This window comes from Pleurodeles waltl, chromosome 11 (genome assembly GCF_031143425.1).
Source record: "Pleurodeles waltl isolate 20211129_DDA chromosome 11, aPleWal1.hap1.20221129, whole genome shotgun sequence".
NCBI lineage: Eukaryota > Metazoa > Chordata > Amphibia > Caudata > Salamandridae > Pleurodeles > Pleurodeles waltl.
In genome coordinates, this window is record NC_090450.1 from 901,369,041 (window position 1) to 901,393,256 (window position 24,216).

At 43.0% G+C, this 24,216-nt stretch overlaps 1 protein-coding gene across 2 annotated transcripts in view; it reads left to right on the forward strand.

The window, feature by feature from the left end:
• Positions 1 to 24,216, forward strand: part of NAA25 (N-alpha-acetyltransferase 25, NatB auxiliary subunit) — a 561,072-nt gene that overhangs the window by 13,510 nt on the left and 523,346 nt on the right. For both annotated transcript variants that reach the window (XM_069214819.1, XM_069214820.1), the window contains exons 2-3: positions 10,113 to 10,198; positions 23,200 to 23,338. In XM_069214819.1, the coding sequence (XP_069070920.1) occupies positions 10,113 to 10,198; positions 23,200 to 23,338 (225 nt within the window). The remainder of the gene's footprint in view (positions 1 to 10,112; positions 10,199 to 23,199; positions 23,339 to 24,216) is intronic.

The window sequence follows — 24,216 nt, forward strand, 5'->3', positions numbered from 1 at the left end:
TGGTACCCGCTGAACAACTAGGTCAGACACACAGCTGTAAATCACACATTTTTATTCCTCTGAGGGTACCTGTGGACTCCAGCATTCTAAACCAAACGATCATAGACTCTATTTTAACATGTACTGCACACAGTGATACAAAGTCCTCGCGGTGTCAAAGTTTGTGTTCTAGATCATGCACGACACTACATCGGACTCTATGTTAAATGAAAAATTATAGATTTTTAGAAAATCATGTGACAGACACAAATATCTACGTATAGAGAGAAACGTGCAACTATATCTCTTAAGTTACTTTTCTTGGCACTTTGATCTGTGAAACTGATCTAGTTACTGGCAGCTGTAAATGATCATTTTCAATGTCTGAGATTACCAATGATGGTAACAAATCAGCAAAAGTCTGAGTTTTCAGAATCAGTCTTTCTTTCACCTTCTCGAGTTGAAGACCAGTGAAACACCGGCCTGAAGTGAGAAGAGTCTCTAGGAAGGGACCTTCTAGGTTGTTGGGCAGTCACCATGTGTCTTTTGGTATACACTACTTGAAAAGGTTCAGCATCATATGGAACACAGATTTTCTTTTCCTTAACTGTTGAGTGATCACCAAATATTTTCAGAATGAGAGTTCTTTTGCATGTCCTCTCTTGTCTGCACACACACTTTCATTTTCTGTTTTTGAACCAAAACCTTTTATGAATCAGGTTTTCATTACTATTTCTTTCTGTGGTTCATTCAGGTATCTTCCTTGCCATTACTCTCCCAAACATCAAAGTTGCAGGATTTTGACCTGTGGTCCAGTGGGATGTTGAACAATAAGCTGATAGAGTAGAGTTTGGTCCTGTTTTTAGACTGAGCTTCTCAAGAGCAGCACGCTGCACTGCTTTCTTTAGCGTACTCCTAAACGGCTCAAAAAGTCCATTGACCTGCTGTTTGTGATCATTTGATGCTCTATGTTTAGATGCTTCAGAAATTCTTTAAATTCTTTGCTGTTAAAGCGTGGAACATTGACAGACTGCACAAAGGCTGGTAAGCCCCAAATTGCAAAGATGCCAGCAAGTTTTTCAATTACTTGCTCATGTGTCTTGGATGACAGATCTTCAACCAAAGGAAAACATGAATAAAACGATGAATGTTAATCTACGATCACAATTAAATGATGTCCGTTGTCAAGGAGACCAAAGAAATCAATGGCGATTCTCTTCCAAGCATGTTTAGGTAGGTCTGACATGTTCATAGTCTGTTAAGAAACTGTGCTTGACAGGCAGTTGCATATGTGACAGGCTTTGAGTCCCTTTTTGCAATTCCTTCACCTAGGTATGGAAATCACACTTGGTCTCAGAGAGCTCTCTTTGTAGCAACAATACCACGGTGTCCTTCATGAGCTACTCCAGTAACCTTTTGCAGTAGGCTCTCCATAATCAGGATTGTCAATACTTGTAGTATAACTCCTTCCTGAGTTATGAACAGTTTGTCCTCGACATTCTTGTACTTTTGATATTTGCCTTCATTACTGAGAGATCGAAGGTGTTTGTTCAAAAACTGATAAATAATTATGTCTTTTAACCTTCGCAGGTCACTATCAAGGCTTGTAGCAATGACAATTTGGGCTAACAATACAGCAGCGGGTGGACTTGACAATTAAATTGATGTAGCCCTTAGCCGTTTTACCTTGAATAGGCACTCTTCAAGAAGTCAGCATGATTTTGATCCTGTCCGAAGCACAGTTGTAAAATGGTGTTCTTGTAATCGTAGTCCCCATCTTTCAATTCGGGAGGCATCTGAACTTTTGGATTGCTGAAAATGGTCAGTAAAGCTTGATCAATCACCACCGTAAAAGGCTCTCTACAGGAATGCGTGGAAATGTCCACAGGCCCATACCACAGCTAAACTTTGCTATGCATGCTGTGAGTAAACATGTTCTATTTGAGACAAACGCCTTCTGCCATAAGCCACAATATGTCATCTTGCATTTGGGGGTCCACCCAACCCAACAGTTGGCGTCATTCACAACCTGTGTGTAACTTTGGATTGAAGTATGCCATTTTCGTAGCGTTTTCGATGGCATGTTTGATACTCTTGAAACTCTTTTCACATTCTCGTGACCATTGTAAACAAAATACTTTTCTTTGCTAACTCTTGTAATGGAGCGCTGAGAGTGGCAAAGTCCTTTGTTTTGTGAGCAGTAGCCGGCCATTCCAGGAAGAGAAGACACCATTGAGACATCTTGTGGTGGTTCAGCATTAGTCAAGGCTTGGATTTTTGCAGGATCAGGTATCGGGCTCCATCAGAAAAGATATGGCCAAAGAATTCTAGTTTTGTCTTTTTGAACTCGCACTTGTCAGCGTTTAAAATCAAACCTGCATCATTGAGTAATTGACACAATTGTGTAAGGGCTTTATCGTGCTTCTTCTCTGTAGTTCCAAAGACCAGTATGTCATCGCTAGAGTTAAATGCATTCACAAGAGGTTGCATTATGCATTGTTTGATGTGTTGGAAAAGTTCTGCGGCTGATGACACAACAAAACTAAGTCTCTTGTAGCTATACAATCCAACCTGTGAAGCTGCAGCTTTCGTCTAGTTCTACCTGATTCTAATCATTATTTAAGTCAGGTCAAGAGAAGTTATTGGCACCATCCAGTTTTTTTTTTATCATGTCCGCAATCTTCAACTCTGGATGTCGCTCTCATTCAATCGCTTTGTTCACCTGGCACATGTCAACGCATAAGCACAGAGCTCCTTCAAAGTTCTTTTTAGGTACTACTACTATAGGATAAACCCAAGGCGTTGGACTAGTGGATTGTTCAATAATGTTGTGCTTGAGCAATGATTCAGATTCTTTTTCAACAGCTTCTTGTTAATGGAAAACAACTTGACAACAGAACGGACATCCTCATTAATATGCAGCTTCACTTTCATAGTCTTTAACTTTCCTAAACCATGAAACAATGAAGGGAATTGACCTATTGTTTTGTAATGAGCATTTATTTAGTAATTTGCTGAAATCACTCCCATGCCAGCAGCCGTGTTGAATCTGAGCAAGCAGTCACTGGCAGCTGTATCTTAAAGCACATAGATTGGTGCTTATACCTTTGTTTTCTGATGTTTCACTGTCACCATAAACAGACCTTTGCTCTTCTTGGGTGTCGATGCAGTCCAAGTGTACACTTTGGTCTTTGATGGCCTAAGCTGAAGTAATAGAAACAGTTAATTCTGCCTTTCTTCAGGCACTATATTTATCGAAGTCCACTATCAATAATTAATGGTATTGAACATTAATTTATTTTCACTGTCATCTATTTGTTTTTTTGGGGACAGGTCGACTTGTGTCAGACGGCTTGCGTCAAACATCTCCTCATAGAGGACCAGTCCCACAAGTGCACATTTTTCTGAAGTAAGCATTGACATGTCAGTATCACTTTCACTTATTATTGAGGATGAAGAACTGTTTGATGATGATTTAGATAGCAATCAACTTCATTTCGTATCTATTTGCCTCAGCTGATATTGCTGTTTGGCCTTGTGGGTGTGCGTCAAACATTGCATCTGGAATGTTCTGGCAGGCATTTTGTCTTTGTGCCATGACACACTTTTTCTTTCACTCTGCTCATCGTCACAAAATAGTTCTCTTTACCACAGCTTTTGCATCTGACTAATGGAGGGATACTTTCCTTCATGTGGAAACTGAAATCCACACCAGAAGCACAACTTTTTGTATGCAGACATCACTTTGTGTCATTCAGTCTTTTGTTTCGAATTACTTTTCACACTCATGACTGGTTCACTCGAGGCATCTCCGGCCTCCATGTCAGCAGCTACTCAGCACTGGCCGCATTCAACTCTCGCTCAAGACTAAGAGTTTCTCTTAGCATTCGTCGTCTGAATGAATTGGACAAGCAGCCATCGAACACTCGAAGCCTCATGGCTTCATCATTAAATGAATTGAACATAGCGTTTAAGTGTGTTGAATCTTTCCACAAATTCATCCATTGTTTTGCCAGTCCTTTGACTGACATAACGTTCATAATCAATATTTGGTACTGGATCAAGCTTGAGATTCAGCTCCTTCTTATTCTGACGGTATGTGGCTTCTTCGTCAGTTCTTGACATTTTCCTTATGACTTCTTTTACACCATCAGCAGCAACATTTTTGAGATTTGATTCTTCCTTTTATCATTCTCTTCAAGTGCATCACTGAAATAGTCAAATGTCTCTATCCATGCTGTCCATCCATCTAAAGTATGTTGCTTTTTGGCAGTGTCTAGTGGTGGTGGTTTGAGGAAGGCAGCAACATTGTAAACCAGTGTTGAACTTACTGCTTGAGAGTAGCGCTTTCCCTGGCCTCTCTGCTTGTAAATAAGGATCACTTACGTTTGTGGCCTGTCCCGGGCCCTGCGATGGGCCAGCTTCTGGGTCGTCCTTGATGTTTTCCATTGGCAGAATGGCCTTCTGCCACATTTCTGGCCACTGGAAATATGGATGCTCCTTTAGCACAAACCTGAGCACTTCTCTTGGGTCCACCGTCTCGTGAAGTATGATGACTCTGTCTATGCGACTTGGTAAGTTTCCTATTTTATTCTTTTTACATTTCACTTTGCCTTTCTAACACATGGTTGATCCTTTTGTTTGCAGCGTTGTTTGATACATGATAATTGTCCTTAACTGTGGTTTAGACACCTGTCTGAATCGGCCTTTAGTGTTTACACTACGTATGCTGTAACTTTATTTCTTGTGGCAGCGCTGTACCTTTTTGTATGATCTTGGAAGTATATTCTTGACCAGTGATGGAAAAACTCTTTCCTTTCACATGCTTCACATCGGCTGGAGTTTCGCTTTGACTCCACATATGCCAACTAATGACTAAACACTTCGAAGATACACATGGCACACACAAGCAGTTTGTTTGGACCAAGGCAAACTCTCTTGGAGAGCACTTTCTTGCTTAGTTACTTCTCCCCATCTCGTCGCCAGTTGTAGTGTCTTCCCCAGTCTGGTACCCGCTGAATATATAGGCCACACATGGAGCTGTAAACCCGCTGAATATATAGGCCACACATGGAGCTGTAAATCACACTTCCTTATTCCTATGCGTGTACCTGTGAATGCCAACATTTCTAAAACAAACTCTCATAGATTCTATTCTAAGGATTCCATCACACAGTGATATGGAGTCCTTGGGGAATCAGAAAGGAGTTGTTCTATTTCATGCCGAACACTACACAAATGATCCTAGTTTCAGCAGAGGAACTCAAAAGAACTGGACTGATTCACAAGGAGCAAGATTTTGAAAGTCAAAAACATGTTCTGCTGTATGACTCGTATGTTTAGATCAACTTTCCAGCTGTCATTGGATTCACAAATCAACCCCTTTCTCTTTCTCGTTACAGTAGTAAATATTTGTGTTTCCAGGTTGTTAAAATAGGCACAAGGTTTATGAAGATCAGGAAATGTTCAGTATTGTTGTTTTGCAGGTAGCACAATAGATATTTCAGCACGTCTGCCCGTTACTAAATTTGCAAAGCTATAAATCCACCAGGTGAGGTTCAAGACTGGAAACGTCTGTGCACAAACAGAGCCTTTACCATTTCAAAGTTGACCTTGGTGAAAAAAATGCTTTTGATGACAGCCCAACTTTACAAGATTTCATCAAGTACAGAAGCTGGTGTTGGAAGTCAGTTCACCCCATATCTGTATCACTGCCCTAGACAGAAGGCAGAAGAGCTATGTACAGAACAAAACCTATTTGAGTGATGTTGAAGTTTTCGAAACCTGCAGATAGGAGACCCAGGGTCTTATTACTAACCTGGCTGTCTCATAACTGGCAGGTTTGCTGTGGCGGTTGGACTGCTGCCACTGTGGAGGTCCGAGCGCCGTATTACGACTGTGGTGTTTGCACCGTTGTCGGACTACCAGGATTAGTTGTCATGGCAGTGCTAATCTGCCAGGGCAGCGCTGCAAGCAGTGCTGTCCTGGGGATTATGACTTTGTTCTCCTCTAGTGATTTCATGGTGTTTTCACCGCCATGAAAAGGCTGGCTGAGAACGGGTGCAGAGGGCCCCAGGGGGGCGGTGGGAAGTGCATGGGCTGCCCTGGCCAGCACCATCGCAATGTTCTCTGTCTGCGGGAAACTTGTAATGGGCCTAGTGGGGAGGCAGCCACAATGGCGGCAACCTCCACATCGTGATTTCGGTGGAAGGGCTTTTCCATCCGCCAAAATCGTAATAAGGCCCACAATCTGATTTTCATAATCTGTGTACAAGTGGGAGGTAGCTACACTATAAAAGAATAAAACATCCTGTTCATGTCCGTGACATTTGCAGTCCGTTTCGGGATCCATTGTATCTTGATCAACAAAGAGGCCTTTACTTTTCTGTGGTGAGCACTTCACTATTCGCTTTGACAAATTATGTTTTGAAGGAGTAACTCAACTGGGACCCAGGTAGGAGTGATCTCTATTTTGCTGTCGCACAAGGACTTACAAATTGCATCAGGACTGTTGTATTGTCTCATTTTTTCACACTGTGCCTTATTTCAGTATTATCAGTATGAAAGAAAAGCTATGAAGATCTGTTTAAGAAGATGATTCTCTGAAGATGTCACATTTGCCCCCCAGCATGGCTAAGTTTTACACTCGGCGACAAATATGTTTATTTCTCCTACTCTTTTTTTTTTTTTTATTTTTTTATCTGGAAACATTGTGAACAGACCTATGGATGAAGCTGTTATAGAAGCTTATACTGCTGCCTTTGCTATACTTTTCCTGCCACTTTGATGGAAGCTTAAATTGTCTGCCCATACCAGTGCTTTGCATATTGCCCATACCAGTGCTTTGCATATTGGTGAAACTCGATTTAACCTTTTTACTGCACAATAGCCAAAATAATTGAGTTTATCAAGGTTGCTTTCATGGCCTTGTATACACTTTGGTATGTACAGTGACAGCTTTGTTAGAAGAAGGTGTGTATCCAGCATGTGAACTTGGTGTGCACCAATCTGTAAAGTAAAAGTACAATGTGTGATATTTTACGTTTTGTCTCCTCATTTGTTTTCAGACATTTAAGTCTCAAGCTGCAAAGGAAGAAATTAGCAATATAAAGTAGTATTGAAAACAATAACAAACTATTGTAGTTGCTAGGCTACATTTAAAAATAAAAAAAGTCACTATGTCTGGCTTGTGTTACGAGCTTTGACTAAAATATTTAACTAAGCCTGCTGTAGTAAAAAAAACAACAACAAAAAACATCTGAAATGTCATGATTCAGTATACTTTTGTATAAAATAATCCCTTATGCATTGTAGTGCAAGCCCTCCATAAGAGGCGGAATCATACACTAAACAGTCAGTAGCTTGAGATGAGAGGGAACTACTTCTCTAGACGTTGCCAGAGCCTACAGCATATATTTAAAAAAATTGTAACAATAGCTTTCTGACGGCTGCAGGGTCAAGCCAGACTAAAAACGTAATTTCTTAAAGGCTAAAAGGAGCTATTTTACTATGAAAGGTGCAGTTTTTCTATGTGTGAGACAAAACCAACCTGGTATTTGAGTTCCTCCATTTGTTGGTGTAGCCATGCATGCTAGTAGTGGTGTCTATTGGGCGTTTCAAAAGCCGGATTGCTTTACAATCCGGCTTTTGAAACGCAGAGAGAGACTTCAAAGGGAAGGAAATGCATTTCCCTTCCGATCGCGCTGGAAGCTGAGCTTCCAGCGCGATGGGAAGAGGCCTCTGTGACAGTCAGCGCGTGATCGTGCGCTGACGTGACGGGGGGGGTGGGGGGTCGGTGGTGAAAGGGGAAGGTCTTCCCCTTCCATCCCTGCCTTTGGGGGGGGGGTGGGAACCCCACAGAGGGAGCGCTAGCACTCCCTCTGGGCTCTGCACAGGACGTAATGGTTACATCCTGAGCACACGAGCACTGTGCCTCAGGACGTAACCATTACTTCCTGGGCACAGAAGGGGATAGAATTATGTTGCAGCGTCCAGTTTCCGACAGAAGGAATAATAATCTTTGGTAAGGCCTTGGCTATCTATTAGGCTACCTCTTTTACGGTATCGGTTATTGTACAGCAAAGCTATTCTTTGGTTACACTGATGTTACGCACTCCGGTCTCTGATCAAAGGGGTATCACTCATGGTACTCATAGCTTACAGGACCAGTTCATTGATAACTGCTATCCTTATTGTTACCAGTTAAAAATGAGTTAGGTGTTCTGGGAGGTAGATGTTTTAAGCAATTGCCTCCAGTAGGCAACTTTCTGGAGGGCAAATTCTTAAAGTCTACGAAAACGTTTTGCAAGTGTTTTAGTAAATGGTTGTACAGTTCCATAATACATTGCATAAAGGTAGCCCTTTCATGAGTGCATGTTGGTCACACTATGTACAGTCCCTGAGGGGCAGGAGTCTGAGGCAAGGGCCGTTATTGCCCTTGCCTTCAGATGTTCCTAGGAGTTTGGTAAGAACCATGTTGTTTTCATGTTTAATCCCATTGCAAGATTTATAAGAAAAGTTGTGGGTCAAACATGCTGTTAATGAGGTATTTCAATATGTTTCTCCATGTTCCAGGCACAAATGCATTAATTCCCAGCAAAGCTGATCATTCATTTTGAATTATTTTGTATGTTCCAGAGGGCTTATCTCAAAATTCGTTCCATAATGTTTGCTACATGCCTTGAATGCTGCTCTTCTGGCCACTCCTTGCATTTCTTTGGTTACTGGCTATTGAATGCCTGGCTCTTTATTCTGCTAAATTAGCATCCCCTCTATTGTAGTGTAAAATGACATCCTAAGCCACACTGATATTAAGCTACAAAAGCAAAGGTGTAATTCATATAACGTGATGAAGCGGCGCTAGATCCCGTGACTTGAAAGGCATGATACTGATGCCAGTTGTAGTGATTTATTTGCAATATTTGTATACTGCTGAACTAGTCACAAGCAAAGCACCACTTGGTAATAGAGTATTGCAGCAAGCTTTAAACTGGGTGGAGATGGTGAAAGAGGGACATTAACATGAAAATAGGTAGTAATAAATACGCAGAAAATAAGGTAATCAAATCTGAGAAGTCATTCATTGATGCACTGAAGGCTGAAAATATGCGTTAAGCTATATTCTGAACGTATGGGTTTTAATTTTTCTGGAAGGACTTCAAATTAGGGTTGAGTCTTAGTTCAACAAGTTTGCTGTTCTATGTACTTGTACTTGGTAAGAGAAGGAGCAGTTAGTCGTATGTTTCTGATGTCTGAATTTCCGGGAAAAGAAGGGTTACTTTTAGAGTCTCTTTTTTTTTGTTTTTTTTGTTTTTTTTATATTTCTTTTGTGACATGGGTCTTACCTTTTAACATAGCTGTGGAAGCTGAACCAGAGACGTTGTGAATTAAGTAAGCCATGGTGAAAAGATTCTAACCTTTCTTTGTAGTTTATTGACATTTCAGGAATGGCATAATTTGATTAGATTTCTTGGTGCATTTGACAAGGTGAACTGCTGTGTAAAGCATGACCTTAAAAGGAGTTCTAGTCAGTTTAGGTAGGCCACTTAGTCACTCTTCTCCTCCCACATGGGATTGCACCTGTGCTTATACAGCTGTTTTTATAAGGAGATGGAAAATTAAAGCAGAAGGAGTTGGTAGAAGGTGGTTTTGCCAATTATTGGAGATATGTGGGTTCTTAGTTTTTGGTTCGTAAAACAACCAACTGATTTCGAGAATGGGACCACAGAGGGTCAGATTATTGTTCTCTTTTTTTTTTTTTTAACATGATTGAATCTGTCTTTAGTGCTGAGGAAGAGGGATTACCTTTTTGTGTTTTTTGTTGAAAGAGGGAGGAGGAAGACTTTCAATTTACTTTGGAAGATTTTAAGTTTAACATTTCTGATGGACTGAATGTGTAGTGTGTAAATGCTGTATATTTAGTTTTTATAGACTGTCTTCGCTCTTTATAAACACCGCAGCAAAAGCAAATACTGACTACTGTGCACTCTGTATTTTACAGTGATTCACTTGAGGCAACAGTCTTGTTTTGTGGAGCTAAACAACTTGTAGTTTGGCCTTTGCTAAACATTAAATCCATGCATAAAATGCCTTCTGTGGTTTTTCATCATACTTCTTTACTTCTGCATTTTCAGACTATCTTGACAATGGGAATAATAAAATGGCAATCCAGCAGGCAGACAAACTTCTGAAAAAACACAAGGATCTTCACTGCGCCAAGGTAGATTATACATTTTTCCTTCAGTGACTTGTGTTGTGTTCCAAATTAACATCAATGGTTAGTTTTGGTTCTGTAATTGTAACTATAAACAACAATGTATAGTGTTGGCGCATTCAATATTAATGCAAACAGACTTTAAACTTATTTAAAATCGAAATCTTAAGAATCTACTCAGATATATGAGTCTCGTCTTAGGAGAAGAACCTGCTCTTAATGTTTACAAACCTACAAGGGGACAGAGATGTTATAGTTAGAAAACGGAGTTTAAGAGACCTTAGGAATTCACTGCAAAAAACACGTTTGCAGGGACAAGATAGGTTCAGATTTTACACACACAAATCCACAGAAATTCACCAGTTAGTTATCTCAAGTAACTATAACATGTGCTGCAAAGTAACTATAACTCATTCCCCACCGTGCATAATTCTCATCAGTAATTTCACTGCAAATGTTCCATTGATTGATATTATCAATGATGTGATAGAAGATGTCATGAGTGATGTAACGTGAGGTAATCAGCAGTGCATGATGAGGGGGCAATAGTTTACTTAGGGCACAAGTTAAAGTTGCTTGATATAACAACGACTATAACTGGTGAATTTCTGTAGTTTTGTGTATAAAAAAATGTGAACCTTACTATAACATCCCTGTAAATGTTGTCCCTTCAGTGAATTTCTAAGGTTTTATTTAGACTCTATTTCCTAAATATCACGTCCCTGTAATGTTTTTTTTAATGAATTACTTGTGTGAGTGGCTGTGTGGGTCTTTAACTGGGTGTGGTAGTGTTTTTGTGGGTGTGTATGTGTGTGAGAGAATGGGTGTGTGAGTGGCTGTGCAGGCCTGTGAGTGGACGTGGTAGTGGTTTTGTGGGTCGTGGGTTTGTGTGGGTGTGGGTGAGTATGACTGTGTTGGTCCGTGAGTGGCTGTGTGGTTCTGTGAGTGAGGTGTGGTAGTGGTTTTGTGCATTTGTGACTATGTGAATGGCTGTGTTAGTGGTTGTAGTAGTTTTGTGCGTCTGTGATTGGATCTATGGCTGTGTGGGTTTAAGTGGGTGTGGTAGTGGTTTGGTGTTCTGTGAGTGGGTGTGTCAGTGTGTGAATGGGAGCGTGTGGGTCTGAGACTAGGTTTGCTAGTGATTTTGTGGGTCTGAGTGCGTGTGACTGGGTGTGAGTGGCTGTATTGGTCTGTGTGTGAGTGAAGTGGTGGTGTTGTGGGTCTTTGTGGATCTGTGAGTGGGTGCTGTGGTAGTTTTGTGGGTCTGTGATGGGTGTGGTAGTGGTTGGGAGGTTCTGTGAGGGTGGGAGTAGTAGTGGCTCTTAGGGTCTGTGGGGACTGGTTGTGGTTATGTAGATGTGTGAGTGGCTATGCAGGTCTCTAAGTGGGTGTGGTAGTTGTTTTGTGGGTGAGTGTGTAAATGGATATGTGAGTGGGTTTGTGGCTGTGGTAGTGGTTTAGTGCGTCTGTCATTGGGTATGCGAGTGTCTGTGGGGGTGTGTGGGTCTGTGAGTGGGTATATATTTTTTCCTTCTTCTTTCAGTCGGGGTCCAGGTCAGTGGATCCGCTGTGGAGGTTCACGGGGGTCGCGCTGAGCGCCGCCATGGATCCTCGCACAGGCAAAAAAAATATGTTTTTTTTCACAATTTCTTCCCCACGAGAGGTCCCTCACAAACCCCTTAATCAGTACCATGGGGTTAGGACACCTCTATTCTGACCCCTTATATACTATTTACACTTTATTTCCCCTCCCCTGGGAACTGTGTCCCGATTGACAAAATGGCAGCTGCAACTTTTCTTTCAGGTTGTGGCCAACCAATCAAGGCATTGCTGTTGGCGCTTGAAGTCACATCTCGATATGTACATAAACCTTTTTATTTTTTAACTTTACACCAGATTACAATAAGCACTCTTTCTGGACCAGGATCTAGCTTTCTGCCAAATTTGGTGTAATTCTGTTCAGTGCTTTGGGCTGTAGTCATGTCTTTAATCCCTTTAGGAAATTGCATTGGGGAAAATGCATTTTGAAACCCCCCTCCCCCATATTCTTGACCTCTGCTTGCCGAATCACCCCAAAACTTTACAGGCAGCATCAGAAGTGACGTTGGCAAAATAGTTTTGAAATTTTTGTGAAGATTGGTCAGACGGTGCCACAGTTAATAGCAAAATAAAAAATGCTTTTTCTTTGGACACTATGTCCTAACTATAAATGTACACTTGTAACAGAGATGAAGAGAAATCCTAAGGCGGTGTCAAACTTGAACAGTGGGTATTTTTTATTTTTTTTAAAGAGTTTTGTATTGCCTGGTTGTATGTTATTTTTATATTGCCCATGTAGTGTGTTCCTACTGCACCTCATTCCATTGAATACATTGGTTGCAGCCACAGGTTTTTCCCAGCAGAGTAACTTACTAACTACTGTTTAAAACAATTGATGTTTCCAAGTCAGCCTTGTTTTACTGAATGATTCATTATACCAGAGATTGTGGTTCATCAAACAATTCAATGCCAATACCATTTTGCTCTTTAATGTTGAGGCTTTCTTTATAACGAATACTACATTTGAGCAGTCACTATTTCCATTTCCTTTAATCAGTCACAAATTGGTTTATTGACTTCAGTTGTACAGATATGGTTGCACACTTTACCTGCTTGTCATTCTGAAATGATCCATGCATTTAGCGAACATTACTATAAAATAGATCCTAAACAGCATTTAACATTTAGAAAAAATATTTTGCTTGTAGTCTGCTTGGACAAAATGCTTAATCTCCTAGTACATGGTCAAAGATTGTTAGAACTACGTGAGGCTTATGCCCTTAACAAATTAATCCATAGTAAAGTTGGGAACTAAGTAGGAGTTGGACATTGCCAGAGAGTGTACTCTTTAGGCTTCACAAAGTCACTTATGTGCAGGACTGTTTCCTGGAAAGAACATTTCCAACGAATGAACTTGAAATGCATGCATAAGGTTTATCTATTGCCACAACGCCTTTTAGAAGGTGAACACAGAAATAAATCTGAAATCCAGGTGTGATCTTGTGTAGTGGCCCTCGAGGGTAACTAGTGACTTTTGGATGACTACAGTGCAAAAAGTATTTGATTTGTGAGGCTCGATTATAGCACCTAACGTTTGCCCATACGGCGTAGCCTCAACTATAAAGTGAGGCAAAAATGATCACTGAATTTCTATGACTTGGCATTGCATATGCACAGAGGTAAGTAGTATTGATCGTGAAATCTCTTGCTCTGTCAGTGGATCCATGATCTGTTGAAATTGGCATTTTCAGATGGCGATATTACACTGCAGAACAATAAGATTGGACTGTGAGTATATTGAATGTTGACTGCCCCATGCTGGATCATCATTTTCATGACCTTCCTGCTAGGTTAATCTTTACCAGCCATTTCCAGTGCACCCACGGAGAAGGGTTGTTTATTGGCCTCAAACATCACATGTTGGTAGTACATTCAAATTCCTGACATATTGGAATCGACAGATACACTCACCATTACCTATTGAATGTATAAATATACTTAATTAAATAATATCTGCCTTTTAGGAGTTTAACAAAAACTTGGGCCATTTGCATCAGTTAACATAAGGCATACCTTTGATGTATATAATACACAAAACGGGTGGTATATGTAGGTTTTAAGTGTACATGAAGGACTTTCCTCGATTCTAGAAGTACAGATTCTGGGTATACTTCTTATTTAAGATTTGTTTTCAGTGGGGAGGAGCCAAGATGGCGACCGGGAAGGACGCTTAACTAAGCGCTCCATCTCGGGCTTGCCACAATATATTCGCGGGGCGCTCTTGGGGCGCCAACATCTTGAGGTGGAGGAGGGATCCGCTCTGTGTGCCTCTCACCCTCCGCTGGCGGCTCCAAAAACTGTCGGGCGGCCGAGAAGCGCGACCACCGAAGAATCGCCCTCTCCAAGGAGCCCCCATCTTCCCTCGACGCGGGGATCTGAACTCTGTCCGGAGGGCCGGACGGCTAGGTGGGTGTGCGGAGGTGGGAGGGGCTCATTTTGGGAGCGCAGTGAGCCCACATCTGGGCCCTGCAGTACCCTTTGCTCCCCCCTCCCCCCCTCTCACCAAGGATTCCCCCCCGCCTACGTTGGGGGGCAGAGGAAAGTGGAGTCCTAGTTGCCAGGGACCCCTTAAGGTGCCCTCCCCTCGTTGTCCGGCGGAGAGGCGTGCCCCCCTAGAGAGGACCGTGGGGCCACAGGAGGAAATCGAGGCCACAACCTATGCGGCCGGACTGGACCAGGCCTAGACATGACTCGCGGCGAGTGACGCCGCCCCACCGTGTAAGCGCCGGACTGCTACAGAGGATTTGTGTGCACCCGGAGCTCGCTCGGCGCGCACCTACGGGAAGGATCTTCTTCCCACCCCCATTTTGTCAGAGGATCTAGGGCTCGGGTCTAGTCGCCAGCCGGCGAATCGGTAGGGGCACGTGGGCCTTGCCCCCCCAGTCCCCGCCTCTCTTCTGCCCACGCTGGTTGATGGGCCCAGCGACTGGGAGCCCCTGCCCGCCCGAACAAAAACCTATCTTGAAGATCAACAGGAGGGCCGAAATCCCCAAAATTGAAGTGCACACCGGCGCTGGCCCGTGAGGACATACGGCTCCCCCTGCTCGAACGGCCCAGGGAACGTGGGTGACCGCGTGGGTGCAGGAGGAACGAGGACACACACGAAAGAGGCATGGGTGGGCCACCAACTAACTCAGCCGTTTGGCTGTACCCGGTGAGGCAGTATACCCACTTAAAGGACAGCTACAGACAAGGCAAAATGGCCGGGAAGTCCAAATCGGTGAAAAGCCAGGACCGTAACACGCATGGAACGGCACCTGGCGATCAACAACTTATACCCACCCTGCAGTCGCTGGAATCCACACTCCAGGCCCACTCCTCACAATTTGAGAAAGTGCTACAGGCAATCATGGACACTAAGGGGGTCATTCTGACCCCGGCGGGCGGCGGTCGCCGCCTGCCTGGCGGGAACCGCTATATGGCCGCTCCGCGGTCGAAAGACCGCTGTGGCCATTCCGACCTTCCCGCTGGGCCGGTGGGCGCTAACATTGTTAGCGCCCGCCGGCCCAGCGGGAAGGCGGCCTGCAACACTGAAGCCGGCTCCGAATGGAGCCGGCGGTGTTGCTGGTGTGCGACGGGTGCAGTTGCACCCGTCGCGCTTTTCACTGTCTGCCAGGCAGACAGTGAAAAGCAGGCTGGGGCCCTGTTAGGGGGCCCCTGCACTGCCCATGCCAGTGGCATGGACAGTGCAGGGGCCCCCGGGGGCCCCAGGACACCCGTTCCCGCCAGCCTCTTCCTGGCGGTGAAAACCGCCAGAAACAGGCTGGCGGGAAGGGGGTCAGAATCCCCATGGCGGCGCTGCTTGCATGGCGGATTCGCCCAGCCGGGGGAAAACCGGCGGGAAACCGCCGGCCCCGGTTTTCTGACCGCGGCTTTACCGCCGCAGTCAGAATGGGCCTTGAAGCACCGCCAGCCTGTTGGCGGTGCTTCCGTCATCCGCGACCCCGGCGGTCACAGACCGCCAGGGTCAGAATGACCTCCTAAATCTTCACTGGAGAGCAGGATAGACACGGCGTCACAAGATCTGAACATTCTTAGAGTAGACCATCGCAAATTATCCGAAAAAGTGAAGTCAACGGAAGAGGCGCTAAACGAACTGGCCCCCACAGTAGCAGACAACCAAAAACAAATTCTCTGCTTGGATACAGAAGTAAAGATACTGCTGAGCAGAGCAGAGGAGGCGGAGGGTAGGTCCCGCCGTAACAACATACGATTCCTCAGATTCCCTGAAAAATCACTGGATCAAAACTCAGAACTCTTGCTGGAACACTGGTTAATTAAAGAGGTCCTGAATGGAGCCCCATCTAAATTCTTCTCGGTAGAAAGAGCGCACAGGATCCCTGGACGTTCCCCAGTGCCGGCCCAACCCCCAAGACCGTTGATAGCCAGGTTCCTGAATTTTAGAGACCGTGACGCTATACTACAACAGTTCTGCAACAAAGGCCCATTCAAGTACGAGGACTCAATTGTTCATGCTTATCCAGACTTCACTCAAGAAGTGCAAAGGCAACGCAACTCCTATGCTCAAATAAAGCAACGCCTCCGTTAACTTGATATAAAGTACGCGCTACTATTCCCCTCCAAATTAAGAGTATTAACAGACGAACTCACCCACGTGTTCACCTCACCGGAGGACGGGTGTGTAGTTCGTTGCAAGTTCACAGTTGGGGACGGGATCCAGTTGGGGAGGGAAAGAGGGTAATTACTAGTTTGTACACTACAGGTCTGCTTATAACACAGGGAACACTGCCAGGATCGAGGAGCCCGACTATTGATGCGACGGGGGCAACCGGCCGGGTCCTATCAGTAGGTAGAGTGCCAGATATACCCTCACAAAAAGAAACAACCCACAGCCTATAGTACACATAAATACGACATAGTCACCTGGAATGTCAGGGGACTCGGGACCCCGAGCAAAAGGTCCAGGGTGCATGCACGACTTAAACGCCAGGGCATACATATCGCATTCCTACAAGAGACCCACCTGCAAGACCCAGACCTGCAAGAACTGCAAGAACTGCGGAGTAAATGGGGGGACAGATTGTAGGCACATCTTACTCAACTTTCGCGAGGGGGGTCCTCATATGGATAGCAGGAGTGTCCCCTTCCTCCAAACATCATATAGGATAGACCAGGAAGGCAGGTATGTGGTAGTGGAGGGTAGACTAGACGGCAAACAACTATCACTTATAGGGATATATGCTCCCAATAACGCGCTGCCCGAGTTCCTGAGCACGCTCACCCCAGCATTATTAGTGAACCCCGAAACACTTGCCATATGGGGTGGAGACTTTAACTGTACGCCGGACCCGGCACTGGACAGGTCTAACCCCCACACACACACAACAGCTAATAGATACCCTAAACGCCCACTGCCAACATGGGCCAGGGACATGGGCCTCCATGATCTATGGCGCGTGAAGCATCCACAACACAGGGAATACTCATTCTACTCAATACCACATAAGGTGCACACCAGGATAGATTTATTGTGGGGTACTCAGGAAATCTGCACAATATCCAGCGGGATTGAATACCTAGCTAAGACACTATCGGACCACTCACCGCTAGTCAGACACGGTGGGGAGCTTAGGTGTGACGGGATAGGCCAGCTTCACTTACACCTGAATAGGCAGTGTCCTGCCTCCTTACAGAGGGCCTCATACTGACCCCCACCTCCATAGTGAGTATAGAGCAAGGGCCAGGACAGTAGGGCATCAGTGAACTTAAAAGGCATGCCTCTAGAACCTTCTCCTCGCTTCAAAGGCACTACTGGGTATAACAGAAGGGCCTGAGACACCACCACTTCAATATGCTTCTGGACCTGTGGGTACTCTGACAGGAAGAACGGCTGCTGTGCTGCTACAAGGACTGTCACTTTATGGCTGCTGCTTCAAAGGGACTGCTGCCCTGCTGTGCTGACCTGCTGCTCTAACCTGCTGCCCTCTTGCCTGGGTAAGGAGTAAGAAGAACCAGACTTACTTCTTCATCTTGAACTCAGGACAACTCAGACTCAAAGGACTAGTCTGCTGGCCTCCTGATCTGAGCCTTGGGGACATAAAAGGTCCCCAAACAGCTACTGGACACGTCTGTGATGAGTTCCTGATCTTCAAGTGATGCCTCTCAGATCCTGGGCCCTTGGTGTCATTCACAAACTCTTTAAATCGAGCTTTTGGGATTTCTGCAACTGTGTGTGGCCCCTTTTGTGCTAGAACTGTGCTGCTCGCACTGAAAATCATCACAATCCGATATCAGCCCATCTCTTCACATAGCAATATACTCAGCCCTCAGGGACCGCCATCGTGACACTCCAGTCAGTCTTCCAAGCCTGGCCTGCTCTTCACCCCACACCGACTACCACTGATGTTCACCTTGCTCCTCGCAACCCTCTCCAGTGAGAACGGGACTCTTGCCACAGAAATTGAGAAGGTAAAAATGCAGCAGGGCTAATCTAGGACTGTATCTGACCCACTCTACATTGCCGTTGGCCTAAATTTGATTTTGACCCACTCAGCGCAGCCAGATAGATGCGTTTGGTGCTTTATGTTTTTGGGCGCTATTTTACAGTTTATGCTTTAAACATTCATAACTCTAGTTCTACTGGTGTGACAATTCTGGTCTTGGTCTTGTTTTATTTATTTATTCGAATAAGCTCCATGTTTCCAACATGGTGTGGGGTCGTTATCTGTGGTGTTTTCGCTGTTGTTTGAAGTGTTGCAAAGATACTTTGACTTAAGACTGACTACTTTCTACCACGGTAATAGGTGTTTGAGCGTAGGTTAATTTCGGGCTTGTCTGTGCCTTTCCCGACTAGGATTTTTTTTTTTGAGTGATCCACAGGATGTTTGTATATGTATGCATTTACTGACGTACGATTATACTTATATCAGCACACATATTGGGCAACAAATATGTTTCCTGTGTTTGAGCACCATCGAGTATATTTTGGAGTTACAGGGGAGTGTGCGGCCCTAGTTAGGTTTTTTTGTTGCCATATATGTAGCGTAAGGATTGTGGTTGTTGCTTGATCGTTGCCCCAGTCAACCAACATCCCAATTTCTAACAATAAACAAGAAAACTTTTTTCCTTTGTAGTAGGCTATTTTTCTCTACTTCCTGTTCTGCTATATTGTCATTGAAGAATCTACCAATGGTTTCATGATGGGTGGAGTCCAAACATTGAAATGCCCATTCTAATTGCAGCCCCACTAATTTGCCTTCTGAGACACTAAGCAACATTGTGTTTAATTATTTGTGAGTAAATGAAACAAATTTGGAAGAACTGTCACAAATGCACATCAGCTGTCTCTTAACAGATTAGTGCAGATATTACTGCTTTTATTCCTTTGTTTGGATTTTGTTTTAGCAATCAAATCGGGATTTCCAGTTCAGTAGCACTGCTCCTAAATGTATTTTAAAAATTGACATATTGTTTCTCATCGGCTTCTCTAACATATGCATTTCTAAAGTGGCAGTGTCTTTTTCCGGGAAACCAGCATTAGCGTTAACATTAGTGGAAAAGCCAGCTGCAGGTCTTGCAGTGTTGGGTAATTTTTTGCCCATCTCTCAGTTGTCACTTCCGTTTTCTATTTTGTGTGCATTTGTTCCGTGGGCTTCTCCACCTCACGGAATTAGCTTTGACATATAATTTTCAATTCCTTAGAGGACAAATAAAGATGCTAAAGCTGCTTCACTAGACCTCAGACAATTTGCATACTGTTTAGCAAGATTCTTCTAACTTGATTTCATCAGATAAGAAGGGGTGCAAAACCAAACTCTTGCCTAGATTACTTTTTATCTGTTGAATAGAGTTCAATCAATACATCTTTCAGGCCATTGAGCTGTGTAGGGCTTTACATTGAGACCTTCTATTTATCAGCGTGTGTGGCCCCTCTGACCTGATTGGTTCTGTCTTAGTTTCCCCTTGATGACTTATGGGAATGATGTCAAATTATCATTGAACTTGATAATACCCTGATTTAGACAAAGGTGAAATTTTGTTTTTCCTACATATTCACGTAGTTGGATGGAGACCATTGTATTGAACTTTAACGCTGAGCTGGTGGTTCATAATCCTAGTGGTTCACAGAGCAGATTATTACCAGCTGTGTAACCTGAGTTTTACATTAGACTAGGGCATGTCCTTATACTCAAGTTAATTCTCTACCTTCATACTCTCCAGAAGTAATTATACGCATTCTTTGTATCTTCTAGCCCCAGGTTATTGCTAGCACAGCTACAAGTAGTTACAAATAGAGAATCGCTTAATTTGAGCTGCATGGCTTTGCTTTCATAACTCCCCCCTCGTCTGTGTGACCTACATTAGGTTCCAGTTTCCAAAAGAGTATTTTGTTTATTTTGACACTAGCTCAAAAAAGAGCCCATCTGTATGCAATCACAATTTTAACTTGACTGCCTAAACAGAGCTTTATGTTGCTCTAAAGTACCATTCATCTGGCAGTGGATTCGTGGCCCTGTAAAGTCAGTGAGGGAGACAGTTCTTTTTTTTATTTCTTGCAGCCAGACACTAGAACTAGGTTCTGCCAGATCTGCAGCTTCAGAACAGCCTTTTAATGCTTTGTAAGCGCTTGAGTATAAAGTCTGGTTAATCTGCTTTTTCTCTAGTCTGTCTTTTTAGTACTAGGCGCATCAGAAAAGTTTACATTTTTCCCTCATATAATCATTGGCATATTCTCTTGTGTTAGTGTGAAATTAACCCACATGTTGGTAGTAAGAGAGAGTCTAGATATTGTAGCACAGTAAAGTTGCCATTATATGGGCTCTTGTTTGCTTTGTAGACTTGTTCCAAATTTCATCACTCTACGAGCTTATTCCCCCTTCTGTGCATTTCTTGTTCAACTTAGGCCTTGAAATTCTAATTACATTCTATGATTAGTAAAATGCCAAGTTGATCTGGAACTAAGCTAGTCTTCTGCGCATTGTGCCATTTTATTCTTAGTCCTTCTCTTTTGTTTGTTGTTTAATTGTTACTGGTAATTAGTGGGGTGTTTGGCCACTAGTTAAAATATATATATATATTTTGTTAATATTTAAATTTAATGTTGGCTTTCTTTTGTATTAATTGGGTTTTGGCGCCTTGTAACTGAGGACAGCTGCTCCCTTGTTTTGTTCAGTTTGTTTGTTTGTGTGAATTAATTGTCCTATGCAGTTTATTTTCTTTGAGAACTTCTACCTGGAGGTAGACAGATTTATTCCACCTTCCAACTTAGATGTTTGTGGGTTGATGTGGGCTGTCAAATGGCAGCCGCTGTCTTTGTGCACAGCAGATGCCTGAATGAGACCAGGGACCAACCCATGGTGCCGTCACCTGTTCATGTGAGAAGTTTTTAGCCGAATTACCCGGACTCACACATGTTTGATGCTGAGCAATTAGTGAAATAGAGGAAAACCTCTCTCCTCTGCGGAAAATACCTTCAGGATTTAATGCTGCATTTTTTAAAGGCCCCGAGAAGAATTCTGTCAAAGTTGCCTTGATTAATACTCAGTCTGCGGATTAAAAAATAAAATACCCGATCAAACTCTAAATGAAAATGCAGGCTGTCATTGAGTTGTGGTGGTCGGAAGACTGCTTACCTCTGGTAGAATATTTAGTTCAAGACAGTTCTAAGATGCTATTTCAAAATAGAGGTGATCAGAAAGGCAGAAGTTTGATGAATAATCTTGACAATGTGTACTTCCTGCTGAAAATCATCCTTGTAAATAATTGAAAGCCATTTAATCCCTTATTTTCATTAGAGATGCCATTCTATTGAAATATTGGTTTTATCCTCCTCTATCAGTCTCCATATTACTTGCTCCAAATTGGTAGATGATCTAATGTTGCATGTTTCTTCATGATTTCATTCTGTGGGCGGAATGCCTTTGAATCCCTTTTGCATCCCTCTTGACATCAAGAGGAACCACACAAGACCAGCTTAGTCAAAATCACCTAGCAGCAATGGGAAAATGTTAATATCCAAGACTTCAGTTTTTTTGGGGGAACCTGTGATTGAATTCTTGGTTAAGGATGTTACGGTTATGCTTCTCCTGTTCTCTTCTGCTGTAGAACGTTCTCTTGGTGAGCAACTTGTCAAGCACCCTTGCTTCCAGTGGCTAATTCTTCACATCAAAAGTCTGCTTTTCAAGTAGGGTACTTGCGAGAATGCACACCCACACAGGATACAGACAAGGCCATAAATATGTTCACTGTTCCGGCTGCGTAAGGCTCAGAATTTACAGCTTTGACAAGAAGTGTGCTGTGCCACCACTAGGCACCACCAAACCTCAGAGGGTGGGAAAAGCAGAGGGCCTATGAACCATGACAGCAATTGTTTTCTTTTATATAATTGCATTGTTTCATGAATAATGTCATGTTATCCCCTTGCTCCTATTTTATGTTATCTGGTGCCCCTTATTATGTGATGCAACATGAATTAAGTTTTTCCCCCAATAAGACAAATTGAAAAGGGCCTTAGCCATTGTCAACGGTACACCCAAATAATAAATTATGTTGATTGCCTGCATTTATTCTTAATTATTATTGCCTTTTGCTCAAATCTATATTTAGGTTTTTGACGCTACACTAATTGTAACAAATCCGAGACATGTGCCCCATGGTAAAAGAGGGTTACCTCTTTCAAATGGAGAACACCTTGGTTGTCTCAGGCAACTGCATCAAAGTAAAGCTTTGATCTCAGTAACCCAGCATCTATCATTCAGTCCTTTCAGGTGTTTCGGAACTGTACTGAAGCATCACCCCCTAGAGTAATGTTAGTAAGCCTCAATGCTTTAATATTCTTCCGCATCTTTTGTGCGAGAGCTTTCTGGGTGTGTCTCTGAGGGTGCCTAGCACTTTTGTATTTTTTGTGTGTGCTTTGTTTTACTGGCCTGTAAAAAATAATTTCTTATGCTATGTGCCAACCGAAAAAAATACTCAGGATATTAAATTGTCGGTAATGTTGCACAGTTCCTGAGTTTCTCGTCTCTCACTACCATGGCTGCTAACGCTCACTATTCAGGGAGTGGAGAGCTAAAGGGGAGTACTTGGTTTTGGTCATTTTGTTTGAGAGCAATAGTGTTGGGCTTAGGGGACTGAAAACAGTTATTAGCCAGTAATATTTGCATGCCATAGGACACCCATACAAGCCTTTAAACTGATGATCGGGTTTGTGATGATGCACAGTTTGGAATTGCAAGTCCTAGATTTTCCAAACTTCTCATGTTACTTCTTTGTGCCACTGTGCTTCGAAGCACTGTCCTGCATTAAGTGCATTTTAAGTCATTTGTCAGACAACCCTGATTTGATAGCTTTATGTAAAAAAACAAATGTTTGAGATTTTTGATGAGTATGTGTGTCCTGTTTGATACTCGTACTGCAATTAAGTATAGTTTTGTTTGATTTTTTTATAGGTTTTGAAGGCGATTGGTTTGCAGAGAACTGGGAAGCAGGATGAGGCTTTTGTTTTGGCACAGGAAGTTGCTGCGCTGGAACCCACGGATGACAACTCACTGCAGGCATTAACAATTCTTTATCGTGAGATGCACAGGCGTAAGTTTCTGTTCTGTTTCATCTATTATGTGGTTGTATATCTACTTTATCCTCCATATAAGGTTCTCTTTAGCATGGCATTATTTACAGCCAGTAATGCACGCCTCCGGTCCTGTTAGCACACCTACACTGGACCCTCCTCCAGCTGCCATCAGGGCAAAACATAAAAGACCACAGAATTTTAAACCTGCTATAAAAATAACCTACTGATCGTAGAATATAAAAAGGTACATGTCCTATATGCCCTTAATTATAGAGTGTATATATACCAAACAATTTACACTGCAGCTAAGACTAAATATATCACATACAAACCTGCCAGATATTAGTGCATAGGTAGACAACCAGAGCGGCAAAAGCCGCTGCTGCGGAAGTACAATGAAAGTAAATCAGGAGGCACTCAAGAAATCTATCATATCAAATTGTCACATGACGACGCTTGCAGTTTGGCACTTTACATCTTTAATCAGTTCATTTCTTTGAAAAGCAATACAGCCACAGCCAACTGAAAGGTTAGTTGCGCATAACACCAACTTTCCATTTGCAGTGTGGGCCACGAATACTGGTGTCCATATCTGCCTTATTACATTTAATCACTTCAGGAAGTACCTGGAGAAATTACATTTCTTATGCAAGTTTGTCCTTTGGTGGACTCTATTTATGGAGGCTAGCATGTGTATTGACTCCTTAAATAAGATCTTGGAACGAAACACTGTGGTTGTGGCTGTACTGCATTTTAAAGAAATTAATTGAATAAAGAATATTCAAAGAATCATGCTAGGATAGCATACGTTTCTTGAGTGCCTCCTGATTTACTTTCAGTATATTGTTCATCTGTATATTAAAGGGTGCATGAATAACTGATATATGTGCTATAC